The following is a 27,820-nucleotide window of genomic DNA, read 5'->3' on the forward strand; positions in this document are numbered from 1 at the left end:
ATTAGAGACGGGACTCCATAAATATTATGAAAGCTCATATATAACTACAAATATTCGAAGTTATCTTCACAGCCATTATGATAATCTAAAGTATGTGATAGGAATAATTGAGATGGCAAAAATGTTTAGCTGATAAAAGTGCTGCTACCAACCCTGACAATGAGTTTTGTCATTGAACTTGAATAGTACTGGATGAGACTTCACCCCTCCCCAAGTTTCTTCTGATGTTACAACACACACATTTTTATTTTTGTTTTTAAAAGATCTAGAGAATCTACCAACTTATTTGCCACTGGTAGAGATGGGTACCACTACAGAAAACACAAATCAAAACGCAGACGTGTAGATCCCAGTGCCTGTGGCTCCATCTACAAAGCACTGCTGCAACTGAGGCTTAGGGAACAGTGCATAAGTGGTGGGGACAGAATGTTTGACAGAGACATAAAATCAGTGTACGCTGTGACAGTGTGTCTTGGAGCCATGTCAGAAGCTCACACCTACAGTCTCACCAGCATGACTGCTTTAACATGAACTGAACAAGGCCAACATCAACATCAATAACCATGCTGAAGTGAATGGAAGAAAATTCGTGAATCCTTAACCCTATGCAAAAACAAAAACAAAAACAAAAAACAAAAACAACAACAATAAAAAAAACCCACAGGCAACTCAGAAATGCATAAAAGACGAAATAGTCTTCCCCAGGCAAGAACACACCAATTATTGAATAACCGATTGGCAGTAATGAGAACATACATAGGAATACATTATTATACGGTTTAATATATATATATATATATATATATATATATATATATATATATACACAATTAATGAAGAAATAAAGTGCCATGAATTTGAAATAGACTGAGAAGAAGAATATAGGAGGATTTGAAAGAAAAAAGAGAAATGAGAGAGTTTGGAATTATCAAATAAAGAAAAAAATAATGAAAACCTGAAGAAACATATTTATTGAAGAATGTTAAACCTTATGGCTTAGGATTGTTAGTGTATTTTCTGATGTAACTGCAACTCCACAGAAAACCACTGAGAACCTGATGCTCCAAAAGTAGATCTGAGACTCAGCTTGCAGCAGTTCTGGCCGTTCTGTGCTGTTATCTCTTCCTGCTGGGGTTCTCGCTGTCAGCCATGTTGATTAATCCTTTCTGTTTCTGCTCATCCATTTGCTTCCCTCCCATTCAAGTCCCTCTGATTCTGCAGTCCTGCCCTCTACCTAATCCTTTTATCATACACAACATGTTCAGTATATGAATCAACGTATTTCATCTGCTTTCTCATGGTGAAATCTTTTTCTTTCATTTTTCTCCAAATGCATGTAAAAAGAATTTTAAACGCTCAAAATATTTCTATATTTCCAAATACTTATACTTGTCCAGCAGAATTTTGCATTTTGAAATGACAGAGTTATTATGAATGTTAGTTTAATTGCTGTTAATGGCTATGTTATATTAATTTAAATAACATCAACAAACTTCTATTACAAAACTCTTATTTGACACTTATTAAGAAATAAAAATCATTTCATAGTGATGGTTCCTTTAAGTCAGGTATGTGAAACCATTAATTTCTCATCAGTCTTTTTTTTTCTTTTCTACCTACTGTGAACTTAATTATTAGATTTTGTTCTTAAGATCAAAATAAAAAACAACTTTATAATTAAATCATAACACAAACAATTAAGATGGAAAGATTCCAAATCTTTCAATATGTTCAGATTTCATCTTGCTAAGATGGTAAATTCAGATCCCTAGTGTCTGAGTTAATGCATATTTTCAAGAAAAACAGCAATGGGTCTGGGTATTTGTCATTTCAGCAGTCACTAAGGTAATTCTCCTATAGAAAAATGTTCAGAGGCAGGCTGAGAAAAACTGTAGTCTAAGTTAAAGATTCTGACCTGGATTTGTCCATCTGACTGGTTATGTGAAAATGTGTCACGTATATTTTATTTTCTGTGATGTATTCTCTCTTCTATTCTTCTAATGATTTTATATCGATATAACACGAATATCATGTTGTTATGAAAAATCAGGGATAAAGAAGTTTGTGAGAAAATAGAGAAGCATGTGACCTTATTTGGTAAGCTATATAATCAATTGCATCCTTTATTGAGAAAAATGAAGGGCAGGAGGGAGTAAGTAGTAGGTAAAAATACATTTACAACAATCTAATAACAGGAGTCTTGCATCGAGACCATCCCATTACTAAGCCTTATCAACTTGATGCAATCTGAGAAAATACTAGTTTTTCAAAATAATGACTGTAGTAGCTAGTTTTTGTGTACCAATAAAGTACAAGAACTATTTTGACAATGAGTATGATGAAGAGCTCTTACTACCTGCATGGCCACAGTTAATTTTACAAAATAAGAAAATGAATGATTATATGTTTATATATTTGATTGACTTCATTGGATTTTTTATGTATACAGTGAAAAAATATTTCAATTGACTAAATGTTATTGAGGAAATACAGAAAATAGTCTTGATAATCAGACCTAATTGCATTCCTAGTTATATTTCCTCAGAGATGAATTAATGTTAGTACTTCCAATATTATTATATCTTCAGATTAATACTTGCAATTTCACAGTTATTTATAAGCAATTGAAATTGGAAAAAAAAAAAAAAGCTCTTTTCTTCAGAAGATACTGGTTAAGGTGGCAAGATACAGATGAAACAGTCCTTGAAACCCTGTTCTCATTTAATCTCTTAAGGCAGCTCACATTAGTCAGCAAAGCAGAAAAGCTAATCTCCTTTGAGATCAAAATCAGTGCTGCTCTGTAACTCAGCAGCAGACGCACTGACTCATCCCAGCCCATATCATTGCTTCATCAGGAAATTGCCCAGTTGAATTCACTGATGCATTGCATGGTACATTGTAAACACACTTTGATAAGTTTCATTCACAGTTTAATGGAGCCTGACTAGGTGGAAAGGTGAAAGAGATAAGGATGAATGAAAATTCCATCCATGCCTCTGACAAAATCCTCTGAAACTTAAGGGTGGGCTTCTGTCAAGGAATCTTTCTCAGAACTTCTTCTTATGATCGTTATATAAAGAGGTACCTTTACAGAAGTTGTTCTAGTCAGTATTGCTGTTATTGTATTTAGATTTACTTACTTTATTTTATTTGTATGAGCATTTTGCTTGAATGTATTTATAAGCACTACTTCCATGCCTGGCACCTGTGGAGGTGAAAAAAAGGCCTAAGATGCCTTGGAAATAGAGTTATGTGTGGTTATGGAGCACCATCTGAGATCTGGACATCAAATCCATATCCTTTGCAAAAACTACTGCTCTTCACAACTGAACCATCTCTCCAGCAGTTCTCATTTTTAGCAAAAGGCTCCCCTTTTAGTTGTTATCTTAATTATTTTCCCAAATAATATTTTCATACCTATTTGTCTTTTTCTGTCCTGTTTCACTTTCTATATATCTATTAACTGAAAAGACAAGCTCTTGTTTTTATTTAGGTTTAAAAGTTATGCATGAAATTTTATCCACTCTTTTTTCACATAAATAAAAGACAAGTTCAACTTTGTCTGTTTAGTACTCATCAGGCAAATGTTTATTATAAACGCACCTTACCCTAGCTTGACAACTCTGCCTTATGGAAGCTTCTCTACCATCAATCTTGATTAATCTTTTAATTCATCACCTGGATCACATTAGGCTTATTGTTGTGGCTTATTAGGTATAGCTTTGTGTATGTGCATATACTGGCTTTAAAAATATACATTCATACAATATATTTTGTACACATTCATTCCCACCCCTAAGTTCTCCTACTTCCCAACCCACCAACTTCATATTCTTTTCAATTTTCAGAAAGATAGAAAAAATAAACAAATAAAAACAATAAAATAGTGTTAACAAAACAAAACAAAAATCACACCTACATATGGATCATATTTTGTGTTGGACAACTATTTCTAAGCATGAAGCCTGACCTTGACTCTGGCTAACATATCTACTGTCACTCCATTAGACAAAACAGATTTCCCCTCTTCCATTAGATATAAATTTTACATAGCTTCTTACTTATCATTAGGATTTTATGCCTATTCCATCCTCTCCCTGTTTAAATTTTGTCTGTCTTGACCATGTAAAAGTTTTCCATGTGCTGCCTCTTTTTTTGTGGAATATTTGAACTTCTGACCTGTCATGTCTAGAACACATGGTTTCCGCAGAGCTGTTTACCACCTCTGGCTTTTACAATCTTTCCATTTCTTCTTCTGCGAAGTTCCCTGAGTCTTCAAAAGAGCAGTAGGATTAATATATTCAAGTAGGACTAATTATCGCAATGTTCCCCTCTATAGAACGTCCAGTTATGAATCTCTGAGTCAATTCCCATCTCCTACAACAAGAACATTCTCGAATAAGAGTCAATCAATGCTCTGATCTATGGGTATAACAACATGTAATTCAGAATAATTTTATTGCTCTTTTTCCTAAAATGAATAATAGAGTAAATTTTCCAATAGAGCACATGACCTATGTAGTATCAGGCCTTTGACCTGGTTAACAGTGTCTAATATTGGTTCCTCCTAATGGAGTCAACATGAAATCAACATTTAAGTAGTTGGTTAGTCCATAACATTTGCCATATTTGCACCAGTACATATTTAAGGCATATGGCTGTTGTTAGTCATAGTGTTTGTAGCTGATTGATATTGGTAATTACCTTTTCCTCTGATATAGTGCATAGTATCTTCTATCTTGTTAGTAGTGGTGAAGCTTCCAGTTGGGCACCAACTTCATTTCTCTATATTCAATTAAACATGTTATATCTTCAGCACTAGGGTCTTACTGTCAGGTTGTGGAGGATAATCAATAACATTGGTAATAGTATATTATAGTTAGAAGAAAAGGTCTATGAGATGCAATTGGTTCTAGTCAATATTTGTTCTTCTAATAAATAAGGTCTTTAAAAAATACATTAATTATTATTTTATGTATCTGGATGCACTGCCTTCATATAACTCTGTGCATTATATGTGTGCAGTGCCCACAGAGGCACTATGGATAATTCTAAAGAAATATATTATATATTTTCTATGATAATCATATTAGTATTATGACAGATAATATATCTTTGGTCTTTAGTAAATTGTGTTTATTGAGATTCTAATGGTTATTCTCTTGGTTTGAGTGAGAGAATAAAGACTACACTGTATTTTACTCCTATTCTATGGAACTTCAATATTTGTTGAACCACAAAGAAAAACAAATAAAACAATTATCTTTGAATGCATATACACACACAAAGATTAATCATCTTTTTACATTGTGATTCTAATATGCTTTTCATTGTGAACAATTGTTTTCTATTTTATTTTTTTTTAATTAAGCAAATATATTTAATTCTTTGAGGGCTCTAGGATCTGCGAATTGATTTTGATCTTCTAGAAACAATAAAAATGAGGTCAGGATTTCAATTTGATAAACTAGATTGCTACATTTCTAATATATTTGATTTAGGACTGTTGCTGAACAAATTATATTCTAGACATTTACCTTTAGGCATTGTCATAAGCATTGAATAATGAATCATTTGAAATTTCAATAAATATTCATCATAGTTTCAATCACATATAATAATTCATATTATAATATTGTACTCTATTGGGAAACAAGTTTTCTGATAACATATTATGATTGGCTTAGTTCTATACATTTATAGATACTGATAAATTTTGATATTTTTGGTTTATTTATTTATGTCATACATAGAGCTATCATATTTATGCCTCTAGTATATATGTACATATATATTGGCATCCATATACATATAAAAAGTTATGTTCAATACATGCACAATGATTGAGATGAAAGATGTTTCCACTTATTTCCTATGTTCAAGTGATAATAGTAAAACATGTAAATTTTTTTTTTGAGACAGGTTTTTTCTGTGTAGCTTTACACCTTTCTGAAACTCTCTCTGTAGCCCAGGCTGGCCTCGAACTCACAGATATCTGCCTCCTTCTGTCTCCGAAGTGCTGGTTTTAAAGGCATGTACCACCACTGCCAAGAATGTAATAATTTTTATTAAAATTGAAATTATACACAAATGAATGATCACTCTTCTGCTTAGTGAAATCTATAACAAGAATGCTTATACATGAACTCTATTCTCCATTGAGGGTCCACAAGCCTGGGGAAATCTCAAAAGAGGGTTACAAACCATGCCAAGCAAGGAAGTTCAGAAAGAGACATTAGTTGAATTAATCCTAACATTCCTCACGTTTGCATACCATTTTAATGTACGAAAATGGTAACACAACAGAATCACTATCTACTCACTGTGAAGTCTAAAGTCAAAATGAAGGAACAACATATAAATTATATAAAGCAAAAGCTCTGATGAGCCTCTCTCCTATTGCCTAAGAGAGCAGAACATTTATTCCTCCTGTACTTGATGAAATTTTGCCTAATAGGTCTTGTTGGCTAGATAATAGTTTCAGGATCCATATATTCTTCATGGTAATATAGTTCCAGGGGAGAAACACACAAGGGTGATTGAAGGGACAGTAGAAGAGATTAATGGGAAACTATTAAACTATCCTAAATATGTAAAGCTGGATGGAACTAGACTGATGTGGTAGATGACAACTATCTACATTAATATGAAATAGATTAATATTAAAGAGCAAAAGTGCTGTTATATGTGAGAAAGAGCAATGATATGTAAAGGCGATTACTAAGAATTATGAGATGGAATTAAGAAACTAAAATCTTCTATGAAAATCACACTGAACTCATTGATAATGAGGTGTTAAATTAGAAAATTGAGCAGTGGCTAAAAGGAAGAGAAATCCAATTGCCCAAGGAAATTAAAATTGCCTCCCTAAATAAGCACTTCTTGCAGAGACCAAGGAGATAGAGAAATTTGCCCAACTATTATTAGTTTCGTGGTCATATATTTGTTTTAATTAAAGAAATTACAAAATTCCTTGGATGTCTTGTAGTTAGAATTAGAGAATTTATTGACCCATTTTAAATTTAACAATAAAGAGTCAAATAGATGATGGATGAGCTCTTTTGTTACTCAATACAACACATGCACAGACAGACTAATTCTTTGTACACATTCAAATACGTTTATGCCTTTATGTCATAGTATTTATTTTTTCCTGTTAATTTCCTAACAATATAACCTCACCCTTACAAGTGAGAGTTCATAACCTGAGTTTAAAACTCATTCACATCATTTATAGGCTGCTTCCACTGGGGAGTTTCTCAATTCAATTTTTCTGACTTCTGATTCCTCTCCTGTAAGAGAGAAACAAATGAATAAATAATTATACATTTGAATAAATTTATGTAAAAAATTTAGGATACATGCAGCTGTTTAGAGTTCAGATTTCCAAAATAATATGGAATTGGCATGTTTCATTGAAGTGACATGTTAAGCACAGGTATAATTAAGAGTGATGAAGGACTCAGTCACTTTCCATGCACTAAAAATTATTTCAGTTACACGGAATATAAGTATGTGTTGATAATAGGTTTTTTTTCTTGAGGAAATCTATATAGATATGAAATATTGTCAAAGCATAAGAGTACTGTAGCAACATGCTCTGGTCTTTGAATTGTGATGATCTCATTTTATTTAGGAAGGCCACATTTTCAGATGTGGAAGACTTTCAGGGAAGTTTGCTGAAGTGATTAAGTTTAAATATCTTTGGAGCAGTAACTGTAATACCCTCAAGAACTGACTACGAGTAAATGCTTTACATCTGGTTACCTTACCTTTCAAATATGAATATTAAAGGCAAATAAGTTTATGTACTCTTTTGCCCTTAGAATATATGTACTTCAAAAATAGATCTAGGCTGGAGACATAGCTTAGTGGGTAAAGAACTTTTTATGACCTGCATCATGACTTAAGTGTGGGTGGCCCAATCCCTGAAATTCAACAGAGATTTGTCCTCTGAACTCCATCTATGTGTGGTGGCATCTGCATTCCTGGACTACTCAAACACAGTATATACAGTAACATACAAATATTTAAAACTACAGGTCACTGACTTCAGAAATTCATTACCTTGTAGAGAACTACTTGTGGGCTGAAACGAAACAGCCTGTCAGAGCACCAATGACAATTAGACTCAGGGTTAGGTGGAGATTGGAATGATTTAGAGTGTTCACTCTAAAACACAAATAATAAACTTCGTAATGAAGAAACCAAGCCAGGAGTGAAAAAATTCATCATTTTTTAATGGTAATAGTTAAAAATGAAAGAATGTAAGTAAGTAGCAGGGAAAGGTGCTCTGTTTTACTTATTTACTACAGTATAATATTAATATTTACTGTTGAATTGCTGTAGGTTGAATATGAAAATTTTTACACTAAAGAAAGTCAAAACAGCAAAAATATGAACCTTTCCAAATATCAAAAGGCTTTTATCCTACAGAACTAAAGCTATTTAAAACATAGTAATTAAAGTTATGTAAGTGATAAGGGAAGCACAAGACCAAATAAGAGATATGATGCCCATCATGATAGATTCAAACTATCTGTACAAACTCAGGAAAACAAACAACATTAGCACAGTGGTATTCTAAGTGCTTCTCAGACCATCCTAGTTCTAAATGTGTTAACAGTCAAAAAATAAAATAAAGTTATATAAATCATATATATGTTCAATATTGGAAGATAGGAACAGAAAGGTAAGTAATATCAACCAAATGTTAGATAAAATAATAAATTTTAGTAACATAAAAAGTGAAAAAGAGAAAGAATACTAAATTCACTTAGATGTAATTTAGAAGCATGGAAGACATAGAAAATACTAAAGAGCTACAAAATCTAAAAGCACTTCTAAATAAATTTCCATAGGAAATATTTTTAAAACCCAAATATATAATAAAGTCATATGGAGTGAGTTTGAAGTGAGGAAATTGGAAATGCATGACTGAAATCTCTTTCTAAATCCATTCCAATTCATTTTATCTAATCTGAAAAGTCAAATAAACCCAGTTGTACTTGACCCTCAGCCTCATTAAAACAACAGGACATTTCCTTGGCATGTTTAAATACAGACAATCAGTGTCCATCTCTTTCTAGGAATGCTATACTCGAATAGTACTCACTCAGTGGCTTGAAACACTAAACAGATTCCTTCAGAGGTTTAGCAGCTAGACTGGGCTCTCCTTAACACCTGAGATGAAAGTCTCCTTGTTTCTTCTGTCTTCTAGAGCAGTGGTCCTCAATCTGTGTGGGTCATGACCCTTTTGGTGGTCTCATATCAGATAGCCTACATATCAGATATTTACGTTATGATTGATAACAGTAGCAAAATTACTGCTATGAAGCAGTAATGAAATAATGCTAGGTTTGAGGGTCACCACAACATGAGGAACTGTATTAATGGGTCCCAGCATTAGGAAGCACTCTTTGAAGGCTCTGAGGAGGGCTTGGCTTATAGCATTTATTTTTCTTTTTTTTAAGCTGGGGATCAAACCCAGGGCCTTGTGTTTGCTAGGCGAGCACTTTAACACTGAGCTAAATCCCCAAGCCCTTTATGTGTGTATATGGTAACAATATTCCACACTATTTATATTTCTCAACTGGAGGAGTTAAAGAATTGTAATTTAAGTTGGCACCCACTTGTATAACCAAGGTAAACCTATATATCACATTCTCTCTCTCTCTCTCTCTCTCTCTCTCTCTCTCTCTCTCTCTCTCTGTGTGTGTGTGTGTGTGTGTGTGTGAGTGAGAGAGAGAGAGAGAGAGAGACAGACAGACAGACAGACAGACAGACAAACAGACAGACCAGTTCACAATTTGGTTACTATATATAATCTACGTCTGTTTCTCCAAAATCAGTACAAATTTCCAAATCCCTCCATCTACATCTAAAATTGGTGAAATTGTGAGTATGTTTGATCCTAGGGCAAACATCTTTATCTATGAGCCTATGAGCTTAGAAAATAAACCATCTTTTGCCAATCTCTAGTGCTAGGAGAGGCACAGAACATAGCATGCCTGACATCCTGACATAGTGAAATGGAAGGAATAGGGAGTTTCTAGTCTAAAACAAGTTTTAAATCCAGCAAGGCACATTTCATTTGATTTCAAGTCCTGAGGATAACCCTTTGTGGCTCAAGTCAGTTCTCTAAGCCTACAGCTCTATCCTGCACTGCCTCAGCTCAGTGCTTACATTGTCCAAAATCTGTTTGCTTTGAAAGGTATCTTTATTAACCACAGCAGCAAAGCTGAGATTTCTGAACGAAACACCTGGCTTCTCTGGTTGGTTGTTAAATTACAATGCAATTGCAATGCCTAGACATCAAGGAGTGGTTTACTTCCCAGTGATGCCTGAGCATGCACATAACCTAAAAAAGCCAGAGAACACAGTTTTTGTTAAGGTCCCCAGAATGAGCAGAGAATCCTTTCACTTTATAGGTGCTTGTTGTTTTCTTTCCAATGAGGTTTGTTTCTTGGCTGCAAAAGATAAAATATTTTAAGTCTCCTCTCTCTCTCTCTCTCTCTCTCTCTCTCTCTCTCTCTCTCTCTCTCTCTTTCTCTCTCTCTCTGTGTGTGTGTGTGTGTGTGTGTGTGCTTGCATTTACATGTGTCTGGAGGTCAGGGAACATCTTTCTGAACTCAGTTCATGCCTTCTACTATGTGGGTCCCAGTGATCAAAAGAAGCAACTTCACAGGCTCAGCATCTCACTCCACTGGATCTAGTTTTTTTTTTTTTTTTCTTTGTAATCTAGTTTAGTGTAGTTGTTTCTAAAATTGTAATTATTTAAAATTATTCTCACACAATATATTTTTAAATATATTTTGGTCATATTCTTTCCCCTTCCCCAGTTCCTCTTTTACACTGATACTTGAATCCTGATGGGTGGAGTGTGGTGGTATATTATTACCCCCAATATATTGTGCATACTAATAAACTTATCTGGGGTCAGAGGACAGAGCAGCCACTAGAGAGACATAGAGGCCAGAAAATGGTGGTGCACACACACCTTTGATCTTATCACTTGGGAAGCACAGATCCATCTGGTTCTCTGTGAGTTCAAAGCCATACTAATGCCTTTAATCCCAGAAAGTGATGGCAGAAAGCAGGAAGGTATATAAGGTGTGAAAAACAGGAAATAGGGATGGTTAAGCTTTTAGGCTTTTAGCAGCAGTTCAGCTGAGATCCATTTGGATGAAAACTTAGAGGCTTCCAATCCGAGCAAACAGGATCAGCTGAGGAATTGGAGAAGTGAGGAAGCTGTGGCTTGTTCTGCTTCTCTGATCTTCCAGCATTCACCCCAATACCTGGCCCCAGGTTTGTTTTATTAATAAGACCTTCTAACAATTTGTGCTACAGTGTCGTTTAATAGTATCATCCCATTTAAGACAGAGTACCCCAAATTCTCTCACTGTTTTACACTGTCGTGTTCTGAAGGTTTAAATTAGAAGAAGGAAGAGAATGCTAAGTAGGGAATATGAGATAAGTAACTAACACAAAATGATTTTTAAGATAAAAATGTGAAAACTTACCATATATATATTATGAATATATAATTTTTAGATACATAATGGGGGACACAATGCCCCAACTAGACATCATATATAATCACCTCCAATACTAAGAACAGGTGCCATCATTTTGAGTGGCTGACCAAAGTGGGTTTCATAGTCCCCCAAACACTATAGGAATGAACAATGCTACTGATTACATTTGACATCCTGAGGGCAAACAGGTATTGAGGGAGCCATCACTTACTTATGTCATTGAACATATAGAAATCCTGTGGTACCCAACTAGAAGCTTCACCCCTGTGGACTACCATTTAGAATGCTGAAAGTACTATACATATTATTGGACAGGGAATTTATCATCAGTTTCACCTAGCTATGAACCCTGTTACATACCTACAATGTAGATAACTGGACCTGACTGCAAAACCTTCTCACATATCTCCCCAAATGTTATAGGATTAAATGACCACTTTTTGTTTGGATTTAAGACCACTTCCATAAGAAGGAACACACAACTGACACTATGAATTAGGCAAAGAACCTGAGACTAGATAGGTCATGGATCATAGTGGGAAACCTACTATTATTACACTGTTAAATGAATACACCAGTAGAATGACCCCTGATGACATGTTGCTATACTCATAGATCAGTGCCTTATTCATCCCTCATCAGAAAAGCTGCTTTTTACAGTAGATGGTTATAAGTGCAGCTTTTTAACTTATAATCCAGTCATTCATTTTAGATATATCAAATAGATCAGTGGTGTTTTCTTGGTGTGTGCAGTTCAATACCCATTATCATAGTAGATAACTAAAAATGCAAACAAAGCCAATGGAGTTTGGACTGCAATAAAATTTTATCCTAAGAATTAAACCTAAAGCAATATTAAAACAAAAACTAAGCAAACAAAAACAAAACAGAGCAGTGTTTTGCTCTTATGCCTGTAATTGTTTTCCTTAATCATTAAGCTATGTTTATGATGGACAGTGCAGAACCATCCTAAACTTGACTACTCTCCACAGGAAATACAAACTAAAGATGCAGACCCATAGCTTTCTATCCAAGAGACTTACCCCAGCTCTGCAGTCTTTTAAACTGCAATGTATTTGACTCAAATAATCCCATCCATCCACCAACAAATATATGAGTGAAACAATCTGTAAATAATAATGAACAAATTTTCAAGCTCTAGAGTCCATTATTTTCATACAGAATTCTCTCCCTAAAAGCAGAAACACTTTGTCCATAGTTCTTATTTTAGCTTGAGCACCACAGTTAGTCAATGGAATGTTTGTCATGATGTACCTAGAAACACTATGAACAATCACTGGTTTTACAATACATTTATCACGTATTTACCATGTCACCCTTGACCAGTGATGTTTCTTTTGTTGACGCAGAAAGTGCTATGTTTTCAGTTTACAAACTTCCAGAGATTTCATGCTATTTGCTTTTCATACTACTTCAATAGTCAGGGTGAATTTTCCCTTTTCTTTTATTCAATGTAATTTTTTTATTTATGTGACTTTGTAAATAGATTTTATTGTTTCTACCATAATGTATTTGATGAATTATATTTAGGCTAAAAATATTTGTGACTAAAAAAAAGTATTAAAATCTACAGGCAGAATTCTATATAAATCCCAAAGACTAAAGATTTTTAAAGTTTTTTTTTTTTTATTTATAAATGATGGGTTAGTTGTGCATGTTTACTACATTTACAGTATCAGTAAATAATGTTACCCCTTTTATACACTTCTGTAATTATAATACAAAGTGTAGTATACTTGAGATTGAATACATAATTCTGAAATATGCAGAATACATGAATGATTATATTTCTTCCCAATTTTTCTATTAGTGCAATTCAATATCACCAACTTTTGTTCAGAAATGACACTCTCGCTTTTAAAATGTTCCTATTTGTGGCAGTAAAACTGTCTTCAAAATTCTGACCCAACCTGAAATTATTCTCTTCTTCCTTTGTGGCTACAGATGGTCCCTATCCATCCATCTGCCAGTCTTGGCAGACCTGTTTCCCAGGATGATTATCTCGGCCTGGAGGTAGTTAAACTTACATTAGATGATCATCAACAAGAAACCATGTATCCGCACAAACAGCCTGCACCTTAGCTTTAGGTGGGCAGCATTAAGACACATGACATCTATTTTGCCAAAGGGATCTGCTAGGAAATGTGTGGTCTATCCTCTTCGATGCACAGCTTGATAATAACATCAAAATAAACTAAATGGGTCCAGAATTTCCTCCACTAATTTCACTGAGTTGAAGGGAGTAAAATTTTGGAAAAATGAATCAATGGAGATGGATGTTTTAAAATCCAGTGTTGTGAGAAAAGATGTGCTAATTACCATTAGCAAAACAAATAGAACCCAAATTTAAGAATGATAAGAATGTTGATCAGAAAGTTTTACACAAAAGTAAGTTTAACAAATATTATTATAAACATTGATCTTAAGCAAATATTAGCCTTCTTGACTTCTGCTTCATATTAGTGACATATCCAGATATCAATCATCTCGTCTAGATGTAAAGAGGATGATGTTCATTCACAAGTCTTTGTTGTCATTGTTTTAAAATTTAATTTATTCTAATCTGTATTTTGATATGTGTGTGACAAATATATAAGCCATGTAAATGAATTGTGCTCTTGATATTAGGAAGTGGGTGTCAAGTTCCCTGCAACTGATGTCACAGACAATTGTGAACGTCCATGTTGGCTCTCTGAACCAGCAGGTGGTCCTCTAAAAGTAATACTCATAAACATTAAGCTTCTATCCAGCACCTTCCTGGTACTTGAAAGGAACACATACTCACTATTTTAAGATTTAAACTGGAGTGAGGTGAATAAAGAATTGAGAGACAGATTCTTCCTTCTTTAAAAGAGAGTGGAATCTAGAAAAGAAAGGTTTCAATTTGTACATCCTGACAGGACCTAGATCTTCTTGGAGAGAATTATTAATTATTTTCAGAATTTACTTTTAATTTCAGTTCTTTTCCAAGAGAATGAGTTATAATTAGTAGTCTACAGACTGCAGATTTAATTAACCACCATGAAAAATGTATAAATCTAAGTGAATAAGATTTTTATTCTATGTGCATATATGCAAATTACATAATCTCAACTTTTGTGAATATGTAAAAAGCTTTAACTTATAAAAATTGGCAGATTGCTACAGTGGTCCAGCTATGCCACTATTGACTTTAGGAGTTTTCCAATTTTCATACCCTACTTTGGGGTAAAAGAGTTATTATCTCTTCTATACAGTATTTGCAACTCAAGAAGGCCAATTTCCAAGACAATAAGGAAGGAACAGAAGAAATAATCATCAGTAGAACTGAAGATTTTGTTTATAATTTCTCTAAGGGCAATTTTTAGGTACCTTTTGTCAATGATGTTGAGGAGGGTATATGTGACTCCCCCAAATCACATGTTGAAGCTTCAACCCCATTATGAGAATAGTTAGACATAGAATCTGGAAGAGATGCTTAGGTCTGGGTAATGGACCTTCACAAACATATTTCAAAAGCACAGAAACAACATAAAGTTTCATGCTCCAATATCAAATGCTATCAGAAAGAGGCTATTTGCATAACTTGATACAAATCTGACTGGACAAAATATCTGCCACCATATTGATATAGAATGCCCAAGCATGCAGAACTAGCATAAGATTACATTTACTGGTAAAATATTATTAAGTATGGGCTGTCTATCTAAACATTCAAAACTGACTAGAACAGTACTTTGGGGTAAAGAAAATAGCATAGCATCTATATAAGAAATGGCTATAACTGATCCCACCAAGAAGAAAATAGCAAGGAGGTTCAATTGGGGTAGTTTAATATTAGAAACAGTAATAGGGATTAAATAGTTCTGTGTACCTTTTCTAAGAAGTATTTATCAAGAGCAGCATCAATGAATATTTTGGTTGGTTCCACGTGAAAGGAAGCGACTCACACCATCTGTTCTAATGTCTCTATTCAAACTTTCATACAATTAAAATGAATCTAAGGTCATTTTGGCTAGCATGCCCAAATGCAAGCTTAAATGTGCATCAAGGTTAGCATTTTCCAAACTTACAGTTCTTCTCAAAAATTCAATGTACCTAGTCACAGTCATACCTATATCACTTTGCATCACTGCTAATATTCATAATACTCAATATCACTTACAAAGTTAATATAAAATACTTGTTTACTGTTTTTATCCCATAATATTTGAATGGCATTCTTTGGGAAAGAGCATAGGTTGCTATCAGTGCACATATAGTTGAATTTATGATGTCTGGTACATATTTTTAATGGAAGGTAAATACCAGTTGGAGGACTGGTTGTGTAGTTAAATTGGAAAATCCTTACCTAATGTATCAGGCCCAAGGTTCATTCCCCTACAACAAGAAAATCTCCAATTGGAAAGCTTAAAAGTAAGGAAGAAACTAAAATTATAATAACCAATTAATACAGGTTCAAAGATAAAATACTTTGAACCAAGCAAAGAAAAAAAAGCTGCTTTTAAAACTGTGCTCTAACTATTATAATATAACAAGGAATATGAGAAACAAAGTAGATTACATAGTACTAGAAGTAAAACAAAGAAAATACCTGAACTACATAATTTCTATGTAGCAAAGAACACAAAAATTAAAGTAAAGAGACAATGCACAGATCAGAGAAATATTTTCAAACATGGTATTTAATGAGTAAGGAGAACAATTTTATAAATAACTACAGTCAAAAGCAAAAATCATCAAACGTGCAATTTAAAATAAACAAAGAATTATGAAAGAATATGAGGTAGATTACATAAATGTAAAAAGTTATTTATTTCAAATTTAAAACACATGAGCAGCCGATATTTTTAGAGTATCCATTTAATAATTTCTTTTTGGTGGGGGTGGGGAGGACTAGAAAGAGTCTCTGACAAGCAATATTGTATTTTGAGGGGAATTTATTTCCTTCTGGTTATAAACACATTCTGCTTTGCTATGGATTAAGTCTGGAGTTGCAGTTAATTCACTTTTGATGTCATAATTCAGGAAAACACTGTAACTATTTTATAAAGAAAAGTAAGTTGACTTCTTTCTGGTATGGTTTTCATAAGTAAAAAAAAAAAAAAGAAAAGAAAAGAACTGCATCTTTGAAAGATGTGGAAGTCCTAACATTGGCTATCATATCGTCCCTCTGCAGCCACTGAACTATGAGAAAAAGAAATCCTACACTCTCACCATTGAAGGCGCAAATACACACCTGGACTTCCGCTTTTCCCACCTGGGTCCATTCAAAGACGCCACCATGCTGAAGATCATTGTTGGGGATGTGGATGAACCACCACTCTTTTCAATGCCTTCCTATGTCATGGACGTCTATGAAAATGCCAAGATTGGGACAATTGTTGGCACCGTCTTGGCACAAGATCCAGACAGTGCTAACAGCTTAGTAAGGTATGGTATTCTTGCTCTCACAGGTACTTGTAGATGTGGCTTATGTCTCAAGGTAAATTAATGTGAGTTAAATATATTTATGTTTATTAATATAGATAAAATATGTCTCGAGTTACCATAGTTAAGTAATTATCTAAATATTTAAATAAATTAACAGCCAAAAATTGATTAAATTATTAATATATGATGGGGCTTGGAAAGCTGGTTCAGTGAATATACAGCTTCCTATGCAAAAAGACCAGAGTATGTGTTGTCTAAACATCTGGTGAACATCAGCCTATGTGTATTTCCAGCAGTCTTAAGGTAAAGATGGCAATCCCTGAGAGAAATTGAGTAGGCATCCTCTTCCTTATCATTTAGTTCTGGATTCAGCAAGAGACCTTCCTTCAATAGACAGAGAGAGGCATAGAGGAATACTGCTCATGTCAACCTCATGTGTATTTGCACTCACATCCACCTGGGTATCTACACAAATTACCACACACACACACACACACACACACACACACACACACACACACACACACACACTCACACACACAGAGGAAAAAAAATTATCTCACCACCTCTAAACATCTATTGTAGAAAACAGATTAATTTCCCATTGATTTAATGAATTAGCATACCTGAATGAGTAAAATGTATTCATAACATTAAACTGGAGAAACTTTGATTACTTGGCAGTTGGAAGTATGGACTCCTTTGTCTATATTTATACTCCTGGAAACCTAAGGAAGTTTTATATTTAGTTTATTGCATACAGTTTTGTATTTTAGCTTTCATTCATGAAAACAAAAACTTTTATTGTTTGACATTTTCCTACATTTCTTTGAGGAATTGTAGTTGTTTTCAGTTGCTGATCTATCTCATTTTCCTCTTTGGATCTGAAACAGTTCTCCCCAAGAAATCCTCTCCTACATTCAAGCTTTCTTTTTGTGTGTCCCCACTGAGTTTCAAGTCTCATACCACAGCGTGGGTGGGAGATAATTGGTAAATCAAAGGAAATTGATCAAAGATTACACTGGTGAGGAAAGATAGACTGTACCCTCTCTCCAATAACCTCTAAGTTACTTCATTGTATGTTTTCCCTCTTTCTCTAGTAATATTTGTAGAAATACTGTATTTGATTTTCTAAACATATCCAAATTTCAGTCTAATTTTAAGGACATTTTAGTACTTAGAAAAAAATCTGTGCATAAAGATGTATATTCATCAATCTTGCTTTTGGTAAAACAGAAAAAAATAATTACATAGTGAGAAGATAAGAAATATTTCCTTCTCGTAGTTATTTGCCCTGGAAAGCTGAGGCTCCACCCTGCCTGGCTGTCTATTTGCTGTGAGCTTGCTTTCTAGTTCAACTAGAGCTTTCTTCTTATTCTGAGTTCATTTGACAAAGAGCAGAGAAAAAAATGAGGCCAGTCGTCATTTAGATTTTCTTACGTGAATATATTGCAAATAACTATAGAAAGGGCTTCATCTTTTTTTATAATTTTTGGGCAAATTTTATTTTATTTCTCTTTATTTTGAATATTTTCTTTTTAATTTTTAAACTTAACATTCAAGTATTGGGTATCATGGCCATTTTAAATTTTGTGGTTTTTGGTAGATTACTTTCCTCTTTGTTGGTTTGACTTCTGTTAGGAATAACCACAACATGGCTGGCTTATAAACAATGTACATTTATTTCTCTTAGTTCCATATTAGAACCCCAGAGTGTTTGGGGAGGCCTCCCATGTGCCATTACTGGCAACACATCCTCAATCCTCTCCTGGGAGAGTTATTCTCTTACAACCTTACACATCAAAGGCCTCCCAATGCATTTTGTAGGTATGTGTGTCTAAGATGTAATAGTAACTGAAAGAGATACAGAAAAGAACTTGGGATACCCAAAGTCTAACCAATAAAACAGTAACATGACAAAGGATTCTATGACCTCAAGAGCTAATATGACTAAGATTAAGAAACTCTGATTCATTGGAAGAGAAATGAACTGTTACAGGAACAATACTCATAAAATCAAATTTAAAGGATCTTTCTGGAAGATATAAAGTCAATATATGTATGTCAATGTGCAGTGTGGTCATGTGAATGCTCCAAGAAAAATGAATGAGTTCTATGACTAATTTATTGTCCTGTGATATTTCTGGTTGACTTAGTATTTTCCTCATGTTATTGGAAAGGGAACTGAATACTCAATAACATTAGGTGTTGCTGGAGAGAGATGATTGATACATAGTTTTCAAATGCTAATGGGTTTATTAGCATAACAATTATTTTATGATTTGTTTTTATTCAAAAAATAAAATGAATTTACTTCAGTTGCCTAGAAATAATTAGAAACTCCAGAGCTGCTATTACAGTATATGATTTACATAATATTCATTCTTGATTTTAATAAAAATGTGTCATTCACATAGGATGCAAGGTACAAACTGAGAAAAAGAGAGAGAGAGAAAGAGAATTATAACAAAAAATAAAAACAAGCCCCATTTGTCTTCCTTTCATGGGGATCATATGTTTAGTAATTAAGGGACATTACTCAGAATGGATGTACCTTGCAATATGCTACAAAATGAAATTAATTTCCCACTTGTAGAACTGATAATAATAATAAAAATATTGTAGTCTTACACACACTGTGAAACTCTGCTTGACTTTATTTTTATTTTACTTTTCAGTTTTCTAAACTATTAGAATCTTCACATTTTTATAGCAAACCATATCAATTTTGTGTTTTCTGTATTTTTTTTTGGGAGGGGGTTATTTGTTTAATGCTGTGGATATCACTCTGTATAAATAAAGTGCTGATTGGCTAGTAGCCAGGCAGGAAGGATAGGGTAGGCGGGACAAGGAAGAGGAGAAGGCTGGGAACAGGAAGGCTGGGAGGAGACACTGCCAGCCGCTGCCAGGAGAAGCAACATGTAAAGACACCAGCAAGCCACAAGCCACGTGGCAAAGTATAGATTAATAGAAATGGGTTAAATATAAGAGTTAGAGCTAGACAATGGTAGGCCTGAGCTAATAGCCAAGCAGTTTAAATAATATGTGTCTGTATGATTATTTTATACGTGGGTTGTGGCACCGCAAGGGCTTGGTGGAACCTGGAGAGAAGCTCTCAACTACAGTTTAACTCAAAATAACATGCAATTTTCAGAACTATAATCATTACTTTTTGTTTAAAAATACACAAAATTAGAGTGGCACCTACAGGCACCAAAAGCTCATTGGTTTAAGCAACCTGCATTTACTTTCTGGTGTAATAGAGGTAAACTGAGGGACTTCACATAGAAGGTGCTGGGAAACGCAAACTCCTCTTTCTGACATGGGCTTTCAGAAAGGTGAACCTGTTGTTACCAGATGAACAAATGCTCCCCGCCTCCCCAACCTTTGGAAATCTGTGACACAGTCTGCTAATGATTTGAGTTTACATTTAGATAGGTGGAATTTTAACACATTCAATAAAACACTATAAAATTTTAGATTTTAGATTTAGATTTAGATTTTAGAATGTAAAGTGGGAATACCTTTTAGGCACCATACAATGCCTTTCATGTATTTAATTAAGAAACAACAAAATGTCATTCTTTAAGACTTCTATTAATTGTAAGAAAAGCAGAAAAAAATTTAACCTTTTTTTAAATTAAGAAAATTTTGGACAGGTCTCAGTTCCACTGCCTGGGGGCCTCCTAAATGGTTCAAGCTAATCAACAGTCTCACTTATCCAGAGGGCCTGGTCCAATTCCATGGAAGGTCCTCAGCTATTGGTTCACAGTTCATGTGTTTCCACTAATTGGCTATTTGTCCCTGTGTTTTTTTCCAATCATGGTCTCAATATCTCTTGCTCATAAAATCCTTCTTCTCTCCTGCCAATTGGACTCCTGAAGCTCCACATGGTGTTTGGCCTTGGATGTCTGCATCTGCTTTTTCCTATTCCCATGGTGTCTTCATTTATTGTGGTATCTCTTTCCTTGTTCTCTCACTCTGTTCCTTATCCAGCTGGGATCTCCTGCTCCCCTAAGCTCTCTTTTCCCCAACCCTTGTCCTTCATTACCCCTAATTACCCCCGGTTTGCTCATGTAGATCTCATCCATTTCTCTGTCATTGAGCAATCCCTGTGTCTTTCTTAGGGTCCTCTTTACTAGGTAGCCTCCCTGGTGTTGTGAGTTGCAGTCTGGTTATCCTTTGTTTTACATCTAATATCCACTTATGAGTGAGTACATACCATGTTTGTCTTCCAGGTAGTGGGACCAGGACCTGTCCTTGGTGCATGAGCTGGCTTTTTGGAAATTAGGGCCTATGCTGAGACACTTTGCTCAGCCTTGGTGCAGGGAAGAGGGGACTGGACCTGCTTCAAATGAATCTACCAGGCTGGGATGAATCCCCAAGGGAGACCTTGCCTTGGAGGAGGTGGGAATGAGGGGTGGGTTGGGGGTAAGGCTGGGGGGTGAGAGGAGGGAGGATGGGGGAATCTGTAGCTGATATGTAAAATTAAATTAATTATAAAATAAAAATATTTTTAAAAAAGAAAATATATACATGGCATTTCTAATGTATATATGCTCTATATTTAATAATAAATTTCTAAGATTAATTAGGATAATATAGACAAATATCCTGCTTTCAGGGAGTACATGACAGAGAAGGGACTATTAAATCACTTTAACTAACTAAAAAAAAAATCCCTGTCTTCCCTTCTCCCACCCCCAGCCTCCCCATCCCAACCTACCCTCCATTCCCTCCTACAAGAAGATAAGGCCTTCTATGGGGAGGTACATTTAGTAGATGAAGGTCCAAGCCCCTCTCCCTGAGTCAAGGCTGTGCAAGCTGTTCCAACATAGATACTGGACTCCAAAAAGCCTGCTCATGCACCAGGGATGGATTCTCATCCTACTGCTGGGGGCCCCTTAAAGCAGATCAAGCTGTACAACTGTTTCGCTATAGAGAGGGCCTAGTCTAGTGACATGCAGGCTCCATACTCTTGATCTAAAATTCATGAGTTCCCACTAGTTTGGTTTGGTCTCTTTAGGTTTTCCAGTCATTATCTTGATGACCCTAGCTCACAGAATCCCTTTTCTCTTATTTTTTTAATTACTTTACAAATAGCAGAAAGTATCAAGAGGTATTTTGAATGATTTTTAATATGGTCTTGATGACACATTTGTTTGCTAACATAAAAATTAAATCATTATAATATTTTGAATTGTGACCCAGATTGTAAATAAGTTTTGTAACATACAACATTCTTCTCTCTCTCTCTCTCTCTCTTTCTCTTTACTATTTTTTAATGGTGGCTAAGAATCTAAATGTTTGCATTGCTTGTTCTGAGATTTATTAGAATCTGTGTAAATAAATGCTGCTACCATGCTCACTGTATCTTGTCTGGTACACTGACTTTTGTATGCTCTCCAGAAATATTCACATTATCTATGATGGATTACAGTTGCTGAATGCTCCACTAACTGTGGATGTTACAAACTCACAGAAAAGTGAAATTTGAAAATAATGACATGGTTACATTGGCAGAATTGCTGAAGCATAGTGGTTAGAAAAAAATAATTGAGACTGAATATTTGACTAATAGTTTTTAAAGGAAAATTGAATTACCATCAAATACTTTTTAAAATTATTGTTTAACTTTAATAGAGAAATTAATATGAAAATTTGCTTACTGTATTGACTAATTTGTATCGTTCTCTTAATTCAATTGTAAGTACACTTTAATCAAAATAGTACAATGTCTCTGAATATAATGGTAAAGATCCCCCAGAATCATTTAATAAGAAAAGAATAGAGGCAGGAGAAGTAGGGCCTTGTTCAAAACTAGGTGCTCCTGCCTTTTAATTGTGCTTTAATATTGTCAATTACATAATTTTAATAGAACATAGAGATTAAGACTGTACTTTAAAACACATGCACATATGACACTTAAGATGCAAGGGGCCGCATATGACTAGAGCAGTCCTCTTGTATTCACTGATGAAAAACATCTTTACATAAAAGTGCTGAATGATGGGATCTTAACCATCATAGAGAATTCTGTGTAACACAGTATATGCTTTGTTTACATGGTTTTTATTAGACACTGAAGTATAATATAAGATTCACCATATGATAAATGATACTTTTGGTTTATTTACTTACAATGATTACTTTCTGAATATCTGTGTGGTTCATGCATTTCACAGGCTAACCTTCTGAAAAGAACTTTGAAATTATGAAATAGAGCCATATTTCAGATGTGTGACCTTTAGTTAAACTGCAGAGAAAGTCAAACTCCCATGTTATACCATATTTTGCTGGATAATTAAAGATTATTAAACTTTATTCAAACTATTATTCTTAATCAACCACCTTGCAAAACAGCTATGTAGGGAAGAAATCTCAATGAGTTTTCCTTACCACCCACATGCTGTATTTACAAGTATATACAGGATAATCACAGAGAGAAGTAATCTACACTTTAATATTTTTAGAGTAAATAAGTGTAGAAATATATTTTTGATGCTTGCTTGAAATTAAGTTTTGGATGTAAGAGAAAGAAAATAATGCATAAAGCAAATACCTATGAGTAATGAGATTATGAAATATTAAAATGAAAAAACAACTTTTCCCATACACTTTATCATGAAAATTAATTATCTTTGCCCCATGCCTGCAGTATCATAGGGAAAATGAGTGCTGAATGAAGAACTCAGTGACTTCTTTATTATAGCATTTTTGGAAGGGAATATTTAATTCAAGACAGTCATTAGTGATATTAATTGTTTACTACAGTCATAAGTTTTCAGCCTGTTTCTTGGTCAGTGAAGTGCTATTTTTTGAATAAAAAATTTCATCTGATTTTGGAAAATTGAAGTTCTTTCATTGTTCACACTGTTTGAAATATACATACTAGAAGTATAATAGATACATGTTTTATGTCTTAGTAGGTGGTGGGAAAATACATAACCATAACATATAATTCTGTGTAAAATTGAAACTCTAACAAAAGATTTCTTGTTATGTAAGGTGCAAAGAGAAGTCTTTACCTGCTGGTGCTAAATTAGTTAATGTTTACACCAGAGACTGGTCCAATGAGAGGGTTTTTATGGACTACTGGGCAACTAGCAATTAGCAATAAGTCAGTTGTACTTCCTATAATCTAATTGTACAACAATATGAATATCTCACTTTATTAATGGTCACATATTAGAAGTAGCTTTCAGTAGATTGTATTAGTTTATTGTGGTGATCAAGTATCTACATTACATAAAATAAATAAGAGAAAAATAATATATTTTCTTTCACAGTTATAGAAACGTTCACTCATTTGCTATTTGGCCCAGTGCTCAGAACTAAATATGAGGTGGAGAAACAGAGGGTGTGAGCATGTATTAGAGGAACTTCATGGTGAACATCCAGCAGTGAAATTACTGCAGGAGAAAGCCATGTTAGATGAAGCCTCAATGCATGCATCTTGGACCTACCTCCTCTACTTAAACCCTACCTCCCGTTTTTCATTATTTCCCATTAGAGACACCATAAGTCCATCAAAGAAAGCATCAATCCATTCATAAGAACAAATGCTTCATTGTCTGACTTTCTCATTAGACATCCTCATAGTTACACCCAGAGTTGTTTCTGCTGACTTCTTAGGTATTTTGTAACATAGACACTGAAGATGTTACATCATATTACATCATGGATAACTAATTCCCTGAATCTGTAGCAGCATTTCTTTCATTCTATCTGAAGTGGGATGAAATCTCAAAATAGTTCTACTTTGCATCTCACTGATGGCTAAGGAGCTTAAATTCCTACCTGTAATTATTGGTTATTTGTGTTCATTTTTTCCCCTAAATTTCTAAACCTTGCTTGGGACACTGTATTTTTTTTTTTTTTGTCTCCTGCCTCCTCAGACTTAGTTTTTGTTTATTCTACCACCTATTGTCATAAAACAATGAAATTACTTTAGTCTCTAAAAGCTGTTGACATTAGCTCTGTACTTTTTTATTTCCTTTTTTCTTTCAACTTCCTTTCAAATTGGATGCTACTGTCCCAATGACTTAAGTTAATGCTGATTGATTTTGAATCCACATTTCCTGTTTAGAACACATAGAAATCCACACCATGTTCTATCCTTCCTTCCATTCCCTACATCCATCTGAGTGTGATGTCATAGCTATACAATGGCAGTCCCTCACTCCTTTATCCAACTCAGTAAGTGGGTTTTTCCTTGTCACTTGAGTAGTGCAACACAACTGACACAGAATGTGTGTACAGGCAACAAGAAAGCATTAATGGCTTCCCTCACACACTAATCTATATCTTCATTTATTTAAAATGTTCCTCATTGTCTGTAACTCTCTTTAATACAATATTCCCCAGATCACAACCTATCCATTGCAACACACACACACACACACACACACACACACACACACACACACACACTGTAATAGGTTCTATGAAATATAATTGTTAAAGAATTCTTAAGTCGGCCAGGCAGTGGTGGCATAAACCTTTAATCCCAGCACTATGGAGGCAGAGTCAGGTGGATCTCTGTGAGGTTGAGGCTAGCCTGGTCTCCAATGTGAGTTCCAGGAAAGGCACAAAGCTACACAGAGAAACCCTGTCTCGAAAAACAAAACAAAACAAAACAAAAAACAAAAAACAAAAACAAAAAAAAAAAAGAATTCTTAAGTCAAATACAGATATTAAAGTATAATTGCATTTTAATGCACATGATTTAGTAACTTCCTTTATTATATTTTATTGTCCTTATTTATCATTTCTTACAAAGAAGACTTTCATTTTTTTTTTCCAGGTATTTCATCAACCACAGTGCTGAAGAGGACAGATTTTTCAACATCGACGCCAATACTGGAACCATTAAGACTTCAAAAGTACTTGATAGAGAAGAAATGCCTTGGTACAATATCACAGTGACGGCTTCGGAAAACGGTAAACTGCTTATGTGTCCCAGGAAACATTGTCATTGTGCATGAAATCGCATGCAGAGATTTGCTGGCTAGCAAGGTAACCCCCTGTTTCTTTTTTGTCAGAATTTCAGAGACTATATAGATGAGGTCATTCCCATGTTTGTAATGTAATGAGTAAGTTTTGTTATGTTTTCCTTCACTTTCATGCCAGCATGAAGTTAGAAAATTGATGTTACAGACAGCCTTGAGTCAAGTGTGTTTGATTTTCCTCTTAATTGTGTCACTTTTCTGTTCCATGTACTTATTCTTCATTTATGCCACCAAGTCTTTTCAACAAGGGTACTTATTATCTGGCAGTTCAGCCCCTAGATATCACATATTACCCTTGCTTGAATTAGCACTTATAGCATTTAGAGTAAAAGAATCCCTTGGGAAAAGGCAATGGTGTCTCTAACCTCTATTTAAGCAAATCTTACAACACAAAGCTGAGGAACTGGACACCCATCTAGGGCAGTGCATAAACACAGGTTTACAGAAACCACCACCACAACAAAAAGAACACACACACACACACACACACACACACACACATACAAACCTCTATTATATGGGTGTTGAATAAATAAAATATGACTGTCAATAAAATTGAAACAAAACTTTTGTAAAGAGATCTAACTTCTTGATAAAGGTATCCTAATATGGTAGGAAATAAACAAAGGTACCATTTAGCTTCAGTTTAGAGTTGTGAACAAAATGATATGAATCTTTAAGAAATATTTTAAAACTCATAACAAAAAACAAATATTGTAGCATGAGTATTTCAGAGTGAAAAATATTGCTATGTAAACAGGAATCATGCTCTTTATTTACTGAAGATGATGCAGTATATAAACAATTATTTAAAGAGATTCACATAGCTATGATTGGCATCGTATATGTCTAATGTGTATAATTCCTCCAATATTACAATTGATATTGGAAAAACCTTTATTTTCTTACAGAATAGGAAAAACCACAGATACATTTCCTATTTCTCTAGAATAGATTCTTACAGGTGATTCCTCCAGGACAATTATAGAATATGTGACAATTTGTGTCTGAAATGTTTCATTTAGTATATTATTTTTTGTAATGGTACATCCATATGAAAATAAAGCTTCCTATGATGTATGGATCGAACAAATTTTATTTAACTCTCCTTACTTATAGATATCAGTGTTGGTTTACATTTAGATTATTAATAATGTTTTTATTCACATTTACATGAAAATACTAGAGTAGCAGTGTTTCCTTACATTTTATTTAAATAATCTTAAGTCTAGAATTCATGTTTTACATGGTAAATACTTGCTTAAACATTTTACTGACAAACTATTTTCTTATAAAGCTGCACAGTTTTTATATTCATGCAAATGAGATAAAAATTCCTATATTGCAATTGACCTATATTCCTGCCTATCCTTTGTGAGGATGTGAAGTGATATCTCTATGTCATGTCCTCTTTCATATTTTTTTTTATAAATCCATACTAGTTCATGATAATCTTTCATTCATTCTGTCCATATTATTCACATTTTTAAATAAGTAATTTTATCAATTCTTTGAGGATTTCATACATTCATACAATCAATTTTGATTATATCCCCCATTTCTCCTTCTACCTCTTTCCATATTGATAACTTCCCCTTCAGATCCCTCCCAATTTCATTTACACTTTTTCTTATAACCTGCAAAATCCATTGTCATATGTTTGGAGCCATTCACAGAGCACGGTTATCCTACCAGAAGCCATTTCCTTAAAGAAGTGATTGACTCTCCACAGCTTTTCAGCCAGGGCTAGGAGCACCGTAAATTCCTGCTCCATCCATGCTAACTAACTTCTTTCCTGGCTTGATCTTCTTCTTCAGTCACTACTGTGAGTCCATAAAT

At 34.2% G+C, this 27,820-nt stretch overlaps 1 protein-coding gene across 5 annotated transcripts in view; it reads left to right on the plus strand.

Moving 5' to 3' along the window:
- Nucleotides 1-27,820, plus strand: part of Cdh18 (cadherin 18) — an 827,162-nt gene that overhangs the window by 748,171 nt on the left and 51,171 nt on the right. For all 5 annotated transcript variants that reach the window (XM_036207191.1, XM_036207193.1, XM_036207194.1 and 2 more), the window contains 2 exons: nt 16,717-16,970; nt 25,777-25,913. In XM_036207191.1, coding sequence (XP_036063084.1) covers nt 16,717-16,970; nt 25,777-25,913 — 391 coding nt within the window. The remainder of the gene's footprint in view (nt 1-16,716; nt 16,971-25,776; nt 25,914-27,820) is intronic.

This window comes from Onychomys torridus, chromosome 15, assembly GCF_903995425.1.
Source record: "Onychomys torridus chromosome 15, mOncTor1.1, whole genome shotgun sequence".
NCBI classification, from domain to species: domain Eukaryota; kingdom Metazoa; phylum Chordata; class Mammalia; order Rodentia; family Cricetidae; genus Onychomys; species Onychomys torridus.